Below are 18122 nucleotides of genomic sequence, written 5' to 3' on the forward strand. Positions count from 1 at the left end.
CGGCCAGGCTCTGCCCTGGGGGAGCAGGGCAGGCAGGAGAGGGCCTGGGGGAGGGGGAGGGGACACAAGACGGGGGGGGCGGGAGATTCCCAAGTAAGGGACTGGAGCCCCAGGAGACAGAAAGCGGATGGACTAAGGAGAAGGCGGGAAGAGGGGGCCGGATTCTGAGATGTCATTAAAGCGTCGGGTGGGCCTTGGGGTGTGGAGGTGGGTGGTCACCGACAATGACCCTAAACGCGGATGCCAGTGACGAGACCAGGGAGGCGGCGGGATGGCGGTCCGGCACTGGACGGGCATCCCAGGACACAGACGGGGCCTCGGAGGAGGCGCAGGAGAGAGACCAAGGCGAACAGCGCAGCGGCAAGCAGGGGCCACCAGCCACTTGCGGGCGGCCCAGGGCGCAGGCGCGGAGCGGACGAGCAGCGTGCCGCCACAGGCCCCACCTTCAGGCCGCGCGCTGATTGGCGCCGCCGCCGAGGGGCGGGACCTGCGCGGCGCCTGCGCAGCACGGGGCCCCGCGCGCGGGCGGGTGGGCGGAGCGGGCCCCCCGAGCGGGGGCTGGCGAGCGCGGGGAGGGGGCCGAAAGGGCGGCAAAGCCGGCGCGCGCCCGGCTGGGGGCGGAGGGCGGAGGCCCACGGGCCGGAACAGCCGCGGCAAGTGGCGGCGGCAGCGGCGGAGGCAGCTGAGGCGGCGGCGGCGGCGAGTGGGGGTCCGGGCGGCAGCGGCGGCGGCGGGCCGAGGAGCCGGGCGCGATGGAGCGGAAGAGGTGGGAGTGCCCGGCGCTCCCGCAGGGCTGGGAGAGGGAAGAAGTGCCCAGAAGGTCGGGGCTGTCGGCCGGCCACAGGGATGTCTTTTACTATAGGTGAATGAACGTGCCGGCCGGGCAGGGCCCCAACGGGCGCCTCCCAGCGGCCTCTGCGGCGGCCTGGGCGCCTCGACCCGGGCCGCGGCCTGGGCCCCGCGCGTGCGTTGTGCGTGCGTGCGTGCGTGCCGGCGCGCGGCGGGCGCTTGGCCCAGTGCGCGTGCGTGCCCGACGGGCCCGAGCCCAGTGCGCGTGCGTGCCCGGCGAAGCCCTCGCTCAGTGTGCTTGCGCTCCCCCCGCAGCCACATGGCCCTGGGACCGGCACCGGGCTGGTGGCGGCCTTTGTTCGGCGGCCGCGGCGAAGCGGCCGGCTGGGCAAGGGGCACCCCGGCGCGGGCCAGACGCCGCTGGGAGGCGGGGGTGGGGGCTGGGCTGTCCCTTTGGTCCTCGTGGGGCGCTCCTGGGGCCGCGCGCAGCCTGGGTCGGGCGGGGATCCCGGGTTTCAGGGAGCAGGGTTCGCTCTGGGGGACCAGGGAGGGCTGCTAGGAATGCAGGTTCCTGGGCCCTTCACAGGATGGCTTGGTCCTGGAGATGCGTGTCTTTTAAGAGCCGCCCCTCCCCCATCCTTGGGCACCGTGGGTAGTGGCCTCTCCAGTCGCCAGACCGGGGACGCGGCCTTTGTGAGCTTCCCTCACCCAAACTGGAGAGAGGGCTGCCCTTGGCCTGAGAGAGGTGGCAGGGACACCCCCCCCCCCCCCCCAGTGAAACAGAATCAGTAGGCGGCTGGAAGCCCAGCCCCAGACCGTCAACCACCTGCTGTTTGCCTTTTCCTTCCTTTTTTTTTTTTTTTTTTTTCTTCTCCTGACTGGTGGAAGATGCTTTTGTTTCTGAGCCAGGCTTGATGGCTCCCTCCCCTTTGCTTTAGAACTCTGACAAAAGAAAGGCAGGCGGGACACCTGCCACGTGTTGAATGCCTGCCAGGTGTTGGGGGGGTGTGCAGCAGGTCCTGGGCCTTTGCTGTCCCCGTTTTGGGAGGAGTGAAGGAAGTGAGCAGGGTAAGGATGGCAGCTCATCCAGGACAAGCTCAGGTTCTAGTGTCCAAAGAGTGCTGGTGGCCCTCCAGTGTGTACTGTAATTGGCTGGGGTCCCGTAATGTCAAGCATGAAATAGTGGGGTTACGATCGGTATCTCTTAGGGAAACGTGTGTATTCCCCCTCACTGCGGCTGTCTGTGACGTCACTCCCTCGCTGGCTGTTAAGAAAAGCTTCCTTCTGGGTGCGTGAAGAGGCCTCTCACCACCTCCCCTCATTTAATTCTGAGCACACTTGTGTTCTCACTTCTTCCTTTTAGGTCTAAAGACTGAGGCAGATCTGTGTTCCTCTAGTCCTTTGTTAATTTAACAGACGCCTCTGCAGCACATGCTGGGTGTCTGTCCTGGCCATTCAGCTGGGAGTGAGACCTGGGCCCTCCCCTCCTGGGTGACAGCTGGTGCACCAGCCATCACCCCGTTGCTTTCATAGTTAACAGGTGATGACATATGCAGAGAGATGTAGGGGTCTGTGAGGGGCAGATGATGGGAGTGCCTGGTCGAGCTGGGTGCCCGTCAGTGAGGGCTTGTCTGGGGAGGCAGCACAGAGCTGAGCCCTGGCAGTGGAGCCAGGAGGAGAGTCCAGGCAGCGCCAGCAGCCTGTGAGGAGGCTCAGGAGCTGAACCGGGGCCAGCGTGGCTAGAGGGCCCCAGCCCGTCATCGCCTCACCTCTTGTCCCCACCTGCCTGGGAACCTCTCCGGGCTTCTGTCAAGTGGGACACCGCTCCAAGGCCCCGCCCCCGAGCATAGGGGTCTGGTGGTAGGGAAGGGCTCCAAACTGGGGCTGGACAGATGGAATTTCAGGTTTCCCACGGCTCCAATGAGAGGTGAGGGCCTGAGACAGGATGCGGGGTGCGGGGTCCAGTGCCACTCCCAGGTCTCTGGTGTGGGTGACCTACCCTGTCCCAGCAGGTCGGAGGTCTGGGGGGGATGTGATATGTTTTCTGGAATGTGGACCCTTGGCCTTCTCACCACCCGATGCCGAGCCAGGTGACTAAGCAGGGAGCACAGATGGATTTCCCTGGTTCTCTCTTTTTTTTTTTTTTTTTTTTTTTTAATATTTATTTATCTGGCTGCACTAGGTCTTAGTTGTGGCACGTGGAATCTTCGTTGTTGCTTGCGGGATCTGTAGTTGTGCCGTGTGGGATCTTTTAGTTGCGGGATAAGGATCTAGTTCCCTAACCAGGGATTGAACCTGGACCCCCTGCATTGGGAGCATGGAGTCTTAACCGCTGGACCACCAGGGAAGTCCCTTCCTGGTTCCTTAATGCAGAGGGAAGGCAGGTCTCCAGTGCTGTTGAGTCAGACAGACCTGTCCTTGGATCTTAGCCCTGCCCCTAGGGATGTGGAACCTTGGTTTGCTAGTCCAGAGAGTGGGAGAGAGCCAGTGTGTTCTTTGAAGGAGAGGTGGAGTGACCTCACAGACCGTTCTGTAGGACTCACCCACACGCCCTTCCAGCTTGGCGACCTGGCCCTCAGGACTGGGAGATGGGGGCGGAGCATCTGGTTACAGCCGAGCATTTACTTTGGAAAAATCATCTCCCTGCCTGACATTTACAATCCAGGCAAGAAGTTGAGGACTTGGAAGTTAGGGTCATTCTTTGGGGTGCGTGGAATAGAGAGGACTTACCGGAGCTTTTTTTTTTTTTTTTTTTTGGCTGCACCATTGCAGCATGCAGGATCCTAGTTCCCTGACAAGGGATAGAACCCACGCCCCCTGCATTGGGAGCGTGGAGGCTTAAACCACTGGACCACCAGGGAAGTCCCAGAGGTCTTTTTTTTTTTTTTTTTAATTAATAAATAAATTAATTTTATTTATTTACTTTTGGCTGCGTTGGGTCTTCGTTGCTGCACGCGGGCTTTTTTTAGTCGCGTCGAGTGGGGCTATTCTTTGTTGCTGTGTGTGGGCTTCTCATTGCGTTGGCTTCTCATTGTGGAGCGTGGGCTCTAGGTGCGTGGGCTTCAGTAGTTGTGGCACGCGGGCTCAGTTGTGGCTCACGGGCTCTACAGCGCAGGCTCTGTAGTTGGGGCGCACGGGCTTAGTTGCTCTGCAGCATGTGGGATCTTCCCGGACCAGGGCTCGAGCCCGTGTCGCCTGCATTGGCAGGCAGATTCTTAATCACTGCGCCACCAGGGAAGACCCCAGAGGTCATTTTAAAGGTGCAAATACTCAGGAAAGCAGGAGGTGCTCGGCAGGTTGACCCCCCTTCCTTGGGCAGTGGGCTCAGCTTGGCCAGAACCAGCTTCATCTTGCTGTTTGGGCCTCACTGGGCATCTTGGGTTACAAGCCTCCTTATAGGCCTGGGGTCAACACCCACTCATCACCCCTCATACAGCCCTGCATCCGGCCCAGGCCCTGGGCTCCACGCTTGGTGCTGGCTCCATCCCCATGACGGCCCCAGTGCTTCAGGGTCCCACCGACTCAGCCGAGGGCTGCCCTCCGCCCGGCTTCTGGCTACCTGTCTACTCCACCGGGTAGGCCTGTTTCCGTAGAAAGGCTGCAGTGCTCATTTTTGTTCTACACGTGTGGTTTTACTACAGAAGTTTTTTTCTTTCATTGGATAAAACAACTCAGACATTTTTCTGTCCCAATACAGATCTGCAAAACCTGTTTTTAAAATTGAGGTATAGTTCACATTCCATACGATTCAGTCTTTAAAAGTGTCCAATTCAGCAGTTTTCATGCACCCATCACCACTCTTTAGTTCTGGAACGTTCTCATCACCCCAAAATGAGCCCTGTGTCCATTAGCTCCCCAGCTCCTCGTAGCCCCCATCCACTCTCTGTCTTGCGTTCACTTTTGTGACAGCTTTATCGAGGTAGGAGTCACATGCCGTACTGTTCACCCGTGTAAAGCGTACAATTCACAGGTAGCTGCAGCCACCACCACGGGCAAAGCTAGAGCCTTTTCCTCCCCCCAGAAGAGCCCTAGACCTTTAACTATCTCTGCCCTTAGCCCTGCTCCCCAGCCCCTAATCTACAGTTCTGCATTTCTGTTTCCCTGTCCTTACGCATTTTTTAAAGCAGAACAGCAGCAGGTGGGGTGACTGGAGGCCAGGAAGTGCTGGCGAGTGCTTGTCGGGTCCTGGCCCTCTTTGTGGCCATAGTTGGAGCCAGAGTCGGGACTCAGGGTCCTTTCCGCTGCTCCAGGCACGTAGACTCCGTTCACGTCAGCCAGCACAGAGCATAACGGAAAAATGAATGTTCCAGAAGAGTCCACGGGGGTCTCAGAACCCAAGGTGGTGGGGCTGGCCCTGACCCAGGTGAGGCCCTGGTGGGGTGGGAACGGGTTCCACTCTTCCCGCTTTTGCCACTTGTCCGCAGTGCCCAGGGACACCTGGAGGGGGCGGGCGTGTGCTGGCTTGAATTCAGGCTCAGCCTAGAGGCTCTCAGGGGAGATCAGCAAAGTGCAGGCCCTTGTTAGCCTCAGATGGAGAGTGACAGGGACGTCCTAGACGGGTGCCAGGCCTGCTGGAGGCTTCATGTGTGCCACTCACTGGTTCCTAGTACATTCAGGGCTGTGCAACCATCACCTCTAATTCCAGAACATTCCATAACCCCAAAGAGAAGCCCCAGTCCCTGACAACCAGGAACCCACTCTCTGTGTCTGGATCTGCCTGTTCTGGACGTTTACCATCAATGGAATCACACTCTGTGTGTCCTTCTGTGTCTGGCTTCTCTCACTGAGCATCGTGTTCTCAGGGTCCATTCACGTTGCAGCGAGTGTCAGGGCTTCTCTCCTTTTCATGGCTGAGAGATGCTCCCGTGTGTGGAGGGACGTCTGGGCTGTTTTCACTCTGCCCAGTGAGTCATGCTGCTGTGAGTAATTAGGTGTAAGTTATTATGTCGACATGTGTTTTGATTTCTCTTGGATACTTAGGGGTGGAATTGCTGTTTAACCATTAGAGGAACTGCCAGACTGTTTCCCAGAGTGGCTGCAGGAGTCCCCGTGCCCGGGGACGTGTCATCATTAATGCTCACTGGGTCCCGTTCTGGTCACCTGTAGCGTGAGCTCTGAGTCTGCACGGCAGCTAGAGGTTGGCGTTAGCTTTTCCTAGAAAGGCGAGTCCCCTGCGCTGGTCCATGGGGTGAGCAGGATCGCAGAGCTTCACAGCCAGGTTTCAGGCTTTCACAGCAGGTCCTGCCTGGGCAGCTCTTTGGTGTCCTGGCCCCAACACTGAGGTTTTACAGCCCAGCCCCCCCAGGACAGGTCCATAATGCTGTAATGGACCTGCTATCCTTGGGTCTTTTCTCAAGAACACGGCCAGATTCTGTTTCTGGAATGTTCCAGAAACTCCAGCCAGGCTCCCAGGGCTGGGCCCCATCCTTCCGAAGGTCGGGGCGTCCATCCCTGCTCTCGGCCTCGGCATCTGCTGTGCTGGGGAGAGGATGGACCGGCCCGGCCTGGCCCTCCCCCCGGCCCCCTCCTCCGCTGACCGCGCTGTGTCCGCAGCCCGAGCGGGAAGAAGTTCCGGAGCAAGCCCCAGCTGGCGCGCTACCTGGGTGGCTCCATGGACCTGAGCACCTTCGACTTCCGCACGGGCAAGATGCTGATGGGCAAGATGAACAAGAGCCGGCAGCGGGTGCGCTACGACTCCCCGAGCCAGGTCAAGGTGAGCCCACGCCGACCGCTGCTGGGTAGGGCTCACCCCCCATCCTGGAGTTAGAGGCCTAGGTACTCACTGGGGGAAGCTCAGCAGCTGTGGAAAAGCAGAAAGAAGACAGGAAACCGCCCATCATCTGTCCCCAGGAGAGGCTCGGGCACGGGGCCTGGGAGGCGGCTCGGCTCTGGTCCACACTTGGGCGCCTGGTGACCAATGTGTCTGCGGGTCTCTGATGGACGCGTGTTCGGGGGACTTTGTTCCCTGGCCCGGCTGCAGAACAGAGGTGGCCAGGGCGCCCCCAGGGCCGTGCTCTGCGGAGAACGAGGCACGGGAGGTGAGAGGGACGGCGGGGGGTGGTGAGAGGGGGCAGGTGTGTGTCTGGAGCCCCCGCTACGGCCGCACCGAGGGCAGCGAAGCAGCTGGGCCTGGCCTTGGCGTTACCTCTGGATCCGTGGGTACCACGCGGTGTGCTGGTGACCGGGGCCTGTTCCCCGAAGCCCCTTGTGGGGCACGGCTTTCTCGCTGACGGGGAAAGCCCGCTGAGGACCCCGCCCGACCCTGCAGGGCAAGCCCGACCTGAACACGGCCCTCCCGGTCAGGCAGACGGCGTCCATCTTCAAGCAGCCAGTGACCAAGATCACCAACCACCCCAGCAACAAGGTGAAGAGCGACCCGCAGAAGGCCGTGGAGCAACCCCGTCAGGTGAGCTCCGGCACTTGGTCCACTCTTCAGAGCTGAGTCCGTGGGCCCCGGGCCCCAGCGCCACGGTCAGGAGCCATCACCCCGGGGCATGGTCCTGCGGGCACCAGCGCCCGACACACGTATGCTGGGCCTCCTCGGGCCGGCCACTGTCTCGGACAGATTGATAAGATCCCACAAATGCAGTTTTGTGATCTGTTTTCCAAAAACTGAGCCTTAGCCGCGTTTTCGTGCATCTTTACAAACTCCCGGTAGATAGTGGGCTGTGGAGGTGTTAGACCAGAGCAGGGGGCCGTGGCCGTCAGAGGGGGAGACGCTCAGGGACCCTGCAGGGCATGGGCCCCGCCATGGGCAGCCACCCTGGGTGCCGTGCCGTTTGGGTTGGAGCCCTCTAGGTAACAGGTCAGAAACCTGTGGGGCTGCCTGTCGCCCCCCTCCCCAGAGTCTGGAGGTGCAGTCGAGGGTGTGAGCTTGTTGCCCGTCCGGGGGCTCCTGGGTCCCCTGTCTGCACCGGGCGGTGCCCACGGACAGCGCTTGCTCGGGCTGTGGCAGGGGTCGGCCGGGGCTGTTGCCCTCGGCCCGTGGCTCGGCCTGGGGTGGAGGTTGGACCTCCCAACCCCCAGCTCCAGGGTGAAGGGGCGCCACAGACTGTCCGATGGCGCATCTGACATCCTGGGTCTTCATCCTGCCGGAAACGGGGCTTGGGGTTTCTCTGCCCTGCGAGGACCCTGGGGCGCGAGCAGCCCCAGCAAGTGTGGGGGTCAGAGGTCACACTGAGACCCCCATCCCGGCCGCCTAGGGTCGCCTGCTGTGGGAGCAGGTGGCCTGGCCATCCTGTCGGCCTGACGTCTGTCTGTGTGGCAGCAGCTCTTCTGGGAGAAGAAGCTGAGCGGCCTGAATGCCTTTGACATCGCAGAGGAGCTCGTGAAGACCATGGACCTCCCCAAGGGCTTGCAAGGTGACCCCCTGCGGGGGGGAGGGGGGGGATGGAGGAGGAATGAGGCCCGTGCTCCCCCAGCCTGGGGCCAGCCGGGCTGCACTTGACGCTGGGGCCGCGTCTGGTCACGGGGTCCTGAAAACACTCGGGGGTCTGGTTTCCCTGCTGCGCCATGAAAGCATCCCTGCTGTCCCTGAGAGGGTAGTTGTCTGCCTGTACTTCGTGGGAGTGACCGCCCCCTTCCAGAGTCCGGGTGTGACATGGAAATGGCCGGGGAGGGCTCGATTCAGACAGGGAGACTCCTGGGGGGCGGGGCTCCTGGCCCTGCGACGGCTCCCCTGAGCAGGGCTGCCCGTGGGCTGTGAGGCCCTGGCGCACGCAGGACCGGGCAGGGCCGGCTGTAAAGGGAGGTGCAGGATGACATCGGGGCTGAGGGGGCAAGGCTGGTGTCCACGGCGACCACCCTCCCTTGCCCGGCAGGCGTGGGTCCCGGCTGCACGGATGAGACGCTGCTCTCGGCCATCGCCAGCGCCCTGCACACCAGCACCATGCCCATCACCGGGCAGCTCTCAGCCGCCGTGGAGAAGAACCCCGGGGTGTGGCTCAACACAGCCCAGCCGCTCTGCAAGGCCTTCATGGTGACCGACGAGGACATCAGGTAGCCCCCCCCCCCCTCCCGCCAGTGTCCAGGTGTGATGTGGAAGTGGCCGGGGGAGGGCTCGGTTCAGACAGGCGGGCGCCTGGGGGGTGGGGCAGCCTGCGGGGGCGGGAGAGGACGGGGCTCTTGGCCCCGCGACGGCTCCCCTGAGCGGGGCTGCACGTGGGCTGTGAGGCCCTGGGTCAGGGGGCGCTGGCGCACGCAGGACCGGGCAGGGTGGGCTTAGGGGAAGCGGGACGCGTCCCACGTCCTGGATGCTGGGCCTGCGCTTGGCCAGGACCCCATGGGTGGTGTCCGGGTGTGGGTGGAGCTGTCTGGGAGGGCCTCCTGGAAGGTGGTTGGAAGTGGCTCCTGGGCAGGAAACATCTAGAGGTGCTGAGAGGGGAGAACATGGGTCGTATTCAGCTTTGAAACATCAGTGCACAGCTGAGGTTGGGAGAAGGCGGGGGGCTTAGGAACCCACAGGAGGGGCTGGAAGGCAGAGCAGCCGCACCTCGAGTACTGTGGGGGGAAGTCTCGGGACTGCAGGTAAAAGCCAGGTGGGTGTGAGAGGGCAGCCCTGTGCCCCGAGAGAGGCGAGGACACAGTGGTGAGACCACACACACGTGTACACACATACACGCACACAGATGCACGTACATAGGTACACACACACTACACATGCACGCATGCACTGCACGTATGCGCACACGTATACACATGCATGTACACGTACACACATACACGTGTGCACGTACACATACGTGTATGCACAGGGCTCATCCCTAGGGAAAGGGCAGGAAAAGAACACGACTGTCTGAAAAGTCCAGGCAGATCTTTAAAGCACAACTTGCAGAAATAGAAAGTCAGTGAGGTGGGAACCGCAGGTGTCAGGTCCAGCAGTGGCAGTGGCTGTGGTCCTGCCGGGAGGAGGGACTTGTGGCCGGTGGAGGGGAGCGACAGGCACAGAATCAGGTCCCCGTGCTGAGGGGGGCAGCGTAGAGGCGGCAGGGAGGGGACAGGGGTCCTTGGCCCAGGCCGGCAGCCGCCCTCTCAGCGGTGCTGATTTGGGGAAGGCCTGCGGGCTGTGCTGGGGCCAGGGGCGGGGGCATCAGTCTGGACGGGGCGCCCGCAGCACCCCCGTCTCCCCAGAGATGGGATGTGCCCTGGCCAGCGGGTCTTCCTGTGTCCCCAGGAGGCAGGAGGAGCTGGTACAGCAGGTCCGCAAGCGGCTGGAGGAGGCACTGATGGCCGACATGCTGGCCCACGTGGAGGAGCTGGCCCGGGATGGCGAGGCGCCGCTGGACAGGGTGGGCGCCGACGAGGATGAGGATGACGAGGACCAGGAGGAGGGGCCCGACCAGGACCAGGAGATGGAGCACGTCTAGAGCGGGCACTGGCCGGGTCCCAGGCTCCAGCTCGCGCGGGTAGCGACCACGGGTGAGGGGTGGTCCGGGTCCCTGGGACCTGCCTTGTGCCAGTGGCAGCAGTGCTGGGCCGGGCGCCTCCCGAGAGCACCTGCCTTCAAGGAGGACGGCCCGCCAGGCACTGATGGCGCCCTCTCTGTCCCTGCACGGGCCCCACCCGCCCGTGGGCCACCTGCAGACTCGGCCTGCAGACTCGGCCACCTGCAGACTCCTGCATGGGGCCACCTGCAGACTCGGCCCTCACCCTGCCCAGGCGTGTCGCCTCCCCTGGGCCACGGGGACACGGCTGAAGGATGGCCTCTCGCCCGATGGACCCCCCATAGCTGCTCCTTGGGGTCATGGCTCCACGCTGGACTCGGGCCAGCCTGGTCCCCGTGGCTGCTGCCCTGGACCTCTCGCACAGGACAGCTGCCACTGGGCCGCCTGCGAGGCTCCCCGCGGGGCTGGAGAAACACTTGCGGAACAGTCTCCCCTCCTGACCTGCACACGTGAGGGACGGTGTCCCAGACTGCCCGTCAGCCCTTCCAGAAGGGGATGCACAATGGCTCCCCGGGGCCCACCCGGCGGGCACAGCGCTCCCAAGAGCAAATGGCACAACCCGGACATTTTCCTTCAGTAAAACCCATGGTAGAGGCGAGGCCGATGTCCACGTAGCTGCTTAACCTTCTGTCTGTTGCACACGGACGGGAACTCAGGCCTCAGCGCCTGAAGACCTCGCTGTCTGCAGCCCAGCCCAGCCTGATGGTCGGCGCCGTGGACAGAGGACTAACTGCTCACGGCCGGACTCGGGCCAGGCTCCAGGCCAGCGCCGCCATCGGCTGACCTCCAGGCCTCGGTCTTGCCCCGTAGAACAGGGACAGTGGCGCTGATCCGGCAGGTGTGGGGCCTCCCACCACCTGGGGCCTCTGCATCCCCATCCCAGGCGCGTTTCCTGGCTGGGCCTGGGCAGCGGCCTCTGTGGAGCATGGGGTGTGGAGGCGGTCAGAGTCGTGCTGTCCCTCCCTGCAGCAAGTGCCCCGGGCCAGGGGAGCTGGCGCACACAGGACCGGGCAGGGCACGCAGGACTGGGAGCTACCCTGAGTGGACCCCGGGCCAGCCCCCTTCCCTCAGCCCCAGGAATGCCCTTGGGGTGGCCCCCAGCCCCTCCATCAGCCTGGAGACACGAACCCTGGGCCGGTGCGGCCCCAGGGACCACCAGCCCTGTCCCAGCCCTGCCACACCTGTGGCCATGACTGTCGGGAGGGACCTGGGTTGCTGCCTCGTTTGGCCAGACACCCTGGGCTGCCGTGGCCTGCCCGGCGGGGCGACAGTGGCAGTGGGAGCCCCTCGGGGCTGAGACTCGCTGCCCACTCCCTCCAAGGACGCTGGCCCAGGAGGTCGGGCTGACTGCATCCTTCCAAGTCCAGTCAAAGCACAAAGCCCTGAGGACCGCAGACGCTGCACTGCAGAGGCCGCAGTGACACTGCCTGGGGCCAGGCCATCACAGGCCCCAGGAAGGCCCCTCCACAGAGGCCGCGGCCCCGAGGGAGGCTCCTGTGGGCGGCGTTGAATAAAGCGTGTCGGGCGAGCGTAGTCTGGGGCCTTGGTTTATCGGAATCCCAGTTTTCGTGTCACAGCGCTGGGAGCCTGCCTGTGCTGAAGTTCATCATCCTGCCCTGGGTTGGGGGATGGGAGAGGATGGCAGACCCCTGGCCTCTCCGAGGCAGGCGGGCTTCCCATGGCCCCAAGTGGGGCCTCCTGACGCTCGGGCCCCGGCAGTGTTGGCGTGAGAGCTGGGTGTGGAGGCTTCCAGAAGGCCGGCACACTTGGGCGCCCACGTCCTTCCTGGGAGAGACGAGGACCCGTCAGTGGGGTCCGCGCCGGGAGCTCAGCGGGGGCTCCTCGCGGCCAGCGCAGGGGCAGGGGAGAGGGTGCGGCTGAGCTGACCCTGCAGGCCCGGGCCGGTGCTGACAAGTGGCTGGGGAGGGGGTGCTAGGACATCAGCCACACCGGCCCCCTCTCCAGCTGCCCCGCCACCCCTGGTCGGGTGGTCATTGCTGGCTTTTCTCCCAACCCAAAGCCAGGGCACGGGAGCTGGGAGAACCCTGGTCCCTCACCTGCCCAGGCACCCCAGCCTGTTATTTGCAGGCAGCAGAGGGTCTGCCTTACCCAGGGGGAGCCGGATCCCTCCCCAGCTTGCCTGGACCCCCTCCTCACCCCTACTGTGTGGGTCTCAACAGGCGTGGGCAGGGCTGGTCCTTCCGGAGGCTCCAGGGGAGCATCTGTTCCCGCCTTCTCCAGCTTCTAGAGGCGCCGCATCCCTGGCTCGCGGCCCCTCCTGCATCCTCACAGCCAGCAGCGCAGCCTCTCCCGTCTCTCTCTGCCTCTGACCCTCCCGCCTCCCTCTTATAAGGACCCTGTGATGACGCTGGGCCTCCCAGGGAATCCAAGGTCCTCCTCATCTCAGGGGTCTTAACTTAATCCCTCCTGCAAAGTCCCCTCTGCCCATGAGGTGACACTTCCTCAGGTCCCAGGGTGACTTCGGGGTACATAAGCCTGAAGACAAGTTTTCCTGTCTTGTCGAGGCTGCCCCTAGCCACATGGCCTCAGCTTCCACCATTTCTTCTTTCACCCCCAGCTCATTCCAGCCTCTTGGGCTTTGTCCCCACTGTCCCCTCAAGGGGAACGAACAGCTGCTACAGAAGCCCTAGAGCTGGCCAAGCTCAGGATGCATTGGGTTTGCAGAGCAAGGGAGCTGGAGGTGACCGGAGGCAACGATGCCTGGTGACAAGTTGGGAGTTTCCCGGTCAGAGAAGGGGCAGCAAGATCAGCTGGAGCAGAGGGGCCAGCTCGGATTTCTGGAACAGTCCAGTGGTACCCCCCGCCAGCCACATGTGGCTGGGAAGTTCAAACTGGTGACAACAAATTACACATTGCTCTCCTCAGCTGTCCTGGCCACATGGCGCTGGCGGCCATGACCGGACAGAGCAATGGGGAACATCTCCATCCACACTGTCTAGATAGAACACGGGTTCTGAGCCTTGGCGGGGGCGGGGGTGGGGGACACCTGTAACATCAGGTAAGTCTTGTCAAAAATTGACCACACAGGGCTTCCCTGGTGGCGCAGTGGTTAAGAATCCACCTGCCAATGCAGGGGACACGGGTGCTGTCAGGCCCACGACTTTTTGTTGAAACCGTTTGGGAAAAGAAATTCCGTTTCCCCCGGGACTTGGAACTGGGAGAGTACGAGCCGCTGCTGGGCAAACAGATCTGCTCAGAAGAGTGAGGCCGCTCAGCACAGAGGAACCCGAGCCGCGAGGGGGGCCTCCCCAGGACCTCATCCCCGCCCACACTTTGCACTTTGAGCCAGTGGATTCCCTCTTCTGCTTACGTCAGTTTGAGCAGACATTTGTCCCCTGCAGCCCAGAGTCTGTCCTTGACCACGTCCCTGCCAACCCCACCTGAGATGAGCCACAGCCGAGGCTGGACTCGGTGGAAAACACCGCCCCCTGGGAGCCTCCAAGGACCGTCCTGGGGCCCCACCTGCTCGGATGGGATGGGGGGGTGTTGGTCCTGCTCACGAAGACATCATGGCCGCCCTTCCCGGGGCTGAGCTGGACTCCAGGTTGGGGGGAGGGGGGAGCTGGCAAGGAATGGGGTGTCACTGCTGCCTGGGGCTGGCCCAGTGCCCACATGACAGGGCACCTCCTTATGGGATGGGGCAGCCAGGGTCAGGAGAGTGCCGTGAGGCGGGGTCAGGGGCAGCACCCCACTCGCTCCAGGCTCTGTCCAGGAAGTTACCACAGGTACCAGGACATTCCAGGAATTTCACTTCTAGGTCCTCACACCCAGATCACCTGCCCACTGGGGCTCTCAGCTGGCCTGCTCACCTCCAACCTCAGGTGGCACCTCACACATGAACCCGACGGCCTGTGTGCTGTCTACACTGCAGCAGCCAGGCCAACCGCCCATCCAGTCATCCGTCCACTCACCCAACTTACGACGAGGACACGACTGAACAAAGCAGAGAAGAGTCTCTGCCCTAGTGGAGCTGCCACTCCAGTGGGAGAGGGACAAGAACCATGATTTTAAAAATAAATAAGTAAAACATAAAACATCTGCTGGTGGTAAGTGCTTGGAAGAAAAATAAAACCAGGAAGGGCGATCAGGAATGTGTGGCAGGGCTGCAATTTAATAGGGTAGTCAGGGGAGGCGTCAATGAGAAGGCAACATCAGAGCAAAGGCCTGGAGGTGAAAGAGGGAGCCTTGAGAACATCCGGGGGAAGAGCGGCGCAGGCAGAGGGCCCAGGGGCAGCACCATGCCTGGCGTGTTGGATGAACAGTGAGGAGGCCCGTGGCCATTACAACTTCGCTTTCTACCAAGAGCCATGGGGAACCATGGAAGGGTTGGGATGATCCGCCTGCCCAGAACAGGCCACCAGCGAGGGCAGGTGTGGGGTAATCTGCCTGGCAGAGTCCTCCTAAGAGGATGAGGGCCCTCATTTTCCTGGGACCAGACAGAATTAGCCTCAGGGACCCTGCCCTGCCCGACCCATCCAGCTCTGGAGGAGCCTGGAGGGCGAGAGGGCCCTGGTCCAGCCCCCCAAGCAGTGTGGTCCTGGCACTGTGTGTGTCCTCCAGCTTCCTTCAATCTGGTGGGCACCAGTGGGGGTGGATGGACAGGAGAATGATGAGTAGGCCCAGGTCCCTCGGCTCAAGTGACTGGCCAATGAAGATAACCCCTGTGACACTGGCAGAAAGGAATGAGAAGTCCCTTCCCTCTGGCTGGGCTCGCTGAACTGGATAGGGGGTGTCAGCTAGAAGCCCTGGAGACACCCTTGCCCGAGGGAACTACCCACTGGAGTTAAAAGGACCCAGAGATGGAGAAAGCCACATAGCTGAATACTGAAGCACCTGGATCCAGCCGTGCCTGAAGTCAGCCCCTACCCCTGGACATTTCAGTTCCTGAAGCTCACAAAGACTCTCTTCTGCTCCGGATGACTTGATTCAGGTGTGAGTCCAGTGCAACCCAGAGCAGCTTGGCTAGAAAACCCTCCCCCTCGAGGATGGAGGTTGGGGCCTCTTGGGCAATGCTAGGGGTTCCAGGAATGAGGGTGAGCAGCTCAGTGAGGCCGGGAGGAGAAGATGGACCTGCAGATGCCCAGCAATCATTGAGGGTGGAGGCTGGGCCATGGGACCACTGGGTCTGAAGTGCCCACCTCCCCACTGCCTGCCCCAAGTCCCTCCTGGCCCTGACATGCGACAACACCCAGAGGCATCTGGGGTCTGGCAACAATTGCCCCAAGAAGTCTTTATTGGTCCCCAGGGCCCTGACTCAGCCTGAATGCAGGGGCCACCCAGTAACCCCAGTGAGGGGGGTAGTCTCCTCTGTTCTCGGAGAAGTCTGTTTTTCCAGAAAATAAAAAGTCCAAGGGGTGGGCTGGGGGAGGTACCCCTCGACCCACCGCATCTCCTCCAGGTCACTGGAGGGTCAGGGTGCTCTGGTCCTTCCCCCGCTAGAACTTCTGGTTCTTGCTCAGCCGGTTGTGGCGCCAGATGTTGTGTTTCCGCAGCAGCCGCCAGTACTCCCGGGTCTCGGGGTCCAGCTCCTCCAGATTCTTGGGGGGGCCCACGTTCATCTGGAACAGCCTGATGGGGAGTGGGTGGAGTCGGGGTTGCAGAGCAGCCCCCTTCCCCGCGGCTCCCCCACCTCAGACCCCCTGGGCACGGGCAGCAGCAGGACTGGGTCACACGGGGAACGCCTGACCTCAGGGCAGTCCCTCCCCACCCTGAGAACATGGAACAAGGGGGTGCTGGGTTGTGGAACAAGGGGGCGCCCCCATCCCAGCGGCGCTGGGATCTGAGGTGGGCGCACACCAAACCTTCTGCCTCCTGGCCTTTGTCCATGCCGCCTCCCCACCTTTAAGGCCTCCCCACCCACTCGCTCAACCTTTCTAAACCTTCCCCAGCTTGAAGGATTGGCACGTGGCAACGGCTTCTGCATCCTGCCACTGCTCTCAGGGCCAAGAGCAAAATTCCTCCTGCAGCCCCCTGAAAGCTGGGCTCCATCAAGTTCCTGCCCTGTCTCCCCCTACTCTCCACCTTGCCTCCTGGGGTCCACTAACAAACCAGGTGCAGTTCTGCCTGGGGCCTTTGCACTGGCTGTTCCCGCCCACCCCTAAAGCTCTGTCCACCCACTCAGGTCTTGACTCACACACCACCTCCCCAGGGAAGCCCTCCCGGATCCTCAGATTTGGTTAGCCAGGCCCTCTTTACCCAGTCCTGGCCCACTCACCACTCTGGGTACTCGGAATCAGGCTTCAGGACCACATCCTGGCCCTCCTTGTAGATGTTGACACCCATGGCGTGCGTGGTGAGCCGGACGGGGTCTGTACACACCTCTGGGTCCTTCAGGGCCTCACCGACCACAGCGCCTTTGCCCCCCTTAATGACTACGGTGGGGGAGAATCATTTCAGCCCAGCTCCACCTTCGGGAGGCCAGCCGTCCCTTTCTGCCCTGGCTGGACCCTGTCTGCTGCATTCAAAATGATTTTAACTGGGACACGGATACTGCATTAAATGACACTGATATTCAGAGTAACCAAGTCATTCCTCTTCAATCCCATTTTCATTCCTTCTGTTTATCTCACGAAGAAAGAGCCTCCGCTGGCTGCTCTGTGTCTTTAAAACCTCACGTCTGCCAAATCCCTCCTTTCAACAAAGGAGATCGAGCAAGGCTGTATCCAGAGAAAATTTAAATAACCTTGTTTTGGTTTTAATACTTAGGTGGGTCCCAATTTCTGGTGGTAACCTGCCAAAGGTGACTGATTTGGAGGCAGAAACGTCATAGGGACCCAAGTTCACGACCTACTCCTACCCCCGCCCCCACATAAAAAAAAAAAAACAAAAAACTTGGGCCTGCGCGCTGAGTCCAATAGCGCCTTAAGTACCTCAAACTGCGCCTGCGCATATAGCTTAGCGTCTGCCTCTACGCTTGCGCGCTGACTCTAGGACGTGCCTCCCCAACCAGCGCTTGCGCACTACCAACTCCCCAATGTCCCTACCATTCCCATCTTGGTCCCTCCTAACCCAGCTCACCCGGTCTCTTGGCATAATCTCGTACATGGAGTCTTACAGAAGCGGCGGGGTTCGAGAGCTCCCGAACCCGCCAGCCGGCCGAGCTCCACGTAGCACTGAAGAAGTGCCTGGCCGCCATGACGTAGGCCGGCCGTCTGCACGAGCACGTTTCCGGAGGACGTCTGCGGCCGAGGGGTGCTTGGGAGTTGTAGGCTCCTAGAGATTTATGGGAAATGTAGTATTCCGGCCGTAAGCATACGTTAATTGTGATTTCTTTAAACTTTTGTAGATATCCCCAGGTACTGCACGAGGAGACTTCCAAAGGATGTCCGACTTCTTGCCCTTCAGTTACTTATCACTTACTTTAAGTATCACAACTTATACATCCCTGATTCTAGTCAATGAGCACTTACTGAAAACCTAAAACTAATAAAAGTTAACACTATTATTAGGCTCATTATTTTCTAAACCTATTGCTAAATCTGTAACCAGCTCGATTTCATTTAATTAGGAGGTAGGTACTATTATTATCCCCAGTTTACAATTGAGGAAGCCGGAAGTTTAGGGAGGTAAGTTAAGCCAGGCGAGCCATTCGGCCGCCCTACTGAGTGCCACAACGGAAGTCTGTCTACAGTGTGGTCCCCGCGTCGCTTCCGGTGTCCCCGGAGTCGAAAGGGTCCGCCTCTCACGCTCCTTTAGTATTTTCCAGTCCCATTTCTTCCCATCTGCCATCCCTTGGAATAATGAGCAAAGCCGTAGCAGTCAAGCAGTGGCTTTAAACCGCACTTTGCAGTTCAGGAAACAAGTTCAGAAGCCAGCCCGAGCTTTCACTGTGCGTAAATGAAGGTTCGGGATTCGAACTCACGGTCCCAA

General features: G+C 61.3%; 2 protein-coding genes across 9 annotated transcripts; one reads left to right on the forward strand and one right to left on the reverse strand.

The window, feature by feature from the left end:
- The first annotated feature begins 86 nt into the window (after positions 1-86).
- On the forward strand, positions 87-11765 carry MBD3 (methyl-CpG binding domain protein 3). Of its 8 annotated transcripts, none has more exons than XM_082453196.1 (6): positions 615-862; positions 6343-6502; positions 7097-7195; positions 8060-8150; positions 8610-8787; positions 9962-11765. In XM_082453196.1, the coding sequence occupies exons 1-6, from the start codon at positions 753-755 to the stop codon at positions 10152-10154; spliced, it is 831 nt and encodes a 276-aa protein (XP_082309322.1). In that variant the 5' UTR covers positions 615-752; the 3' UTR covers positions 10155-11765. The 8 variants fall into 8 exon arrangements, 6 of the variants coding, with proteins under 6 accessions (XP_082309323.1, XP_082309321.1, XP_082309322.1 ...); XM_082453198.1 differs by having other exon boundaries at positions 615-766; positions 7058-7195; XM_082453194.1 differs by having other exon boundaries at positions 616-862; positions 7058-7195.
- Positions 11766-14344: 2579 nt separating this feature from the next.
- Positions 14345-17430, reverse strand: MRPL54 (mitochondrial ribosomal protein L54). The gene is made up of 3 exons (XM_082453200.1): positions 17271-17430; positions 16468-16624; positions 14345-15821 (listed from the first exon to the last, which is right to left on the reverse strand). The coding sequence occupies exons 1-3, from the start codon at positions 17386-17388 to the stop codon at positions 15689-15691; spliced, it is 408 nt and encodes a 135-aa protein (XP_082309326.1). The 5' UTR covers positions 17389-17430; the 3' UTR covers positions 14345-15688.
- Between the last annotated feature and the right edge of the window lie 692 nt (positions 17431-18122).

This window comes from Balaenoptera physalus, assembly GCF_965194825.1.
Source record: "Balaenoptera physalus genome assembly, chromosome: 3".
Lineage (NCBI taxonomy): Eukaryota > Metazoa > Chordata > Mammalia > Artiodactyla > Balaenopteridae > Balaenoptera > Balaenoptera physalus.

What these genes read in the sequence shown, in the direction of transcription:
- MBD3 (XM_082453194.1), top strand. Translation starts at nt 753, where the DNA reads ATGGAGCGGAAGAGGTGGGAGTGCCCGGCGCTCCCGCAGGGCTGGGAG. An exon ending in CCGTGGAGCAACCCCGTCAG is followed by an intron (nt 7,196 to 8,059) that starts GTGAGCTCCGGC and finishes GTGTGGCAGCAG; the next exon opens with CTCTTCTGGGAGAAGAAGCT. An exon ending in CCTCCCCAAGGGCTTGCAAG is followed by an intron (nt 8,151 to 8,609) that starts GTGACCCCCTGC and finishes CTTGCCCGGCAG; the next exon opens with GCGTGGGTCCCGGCTGCACG.
- MRPL54 (XM_082453200.1), bottom strand. Translation starts at nt 17,388, where the DNA reads ATGGCGGCCAGGCACTTCTTCAGTGCTACGTGGAGCTCGGCCGGCTGG. An exon ending in AGATTATGCCAAGAGACCGG is followed by an intron (nt 16,625 to 17,270) that starts GTGAGCTGGGTT and finishes CCCCCACCGTAG; the next exon opens with TCATTAAGGGGGGCAAAGGC. An exon ending in GATTCCGAGTACCCAGAGTG is followed by an intron (nt 15,822 to 16,467) that starts GTGAGTGGGCCA and finishes ACTCCCCATCAG; the next exon opens with GCTGTTCCAGATGAACGTGG.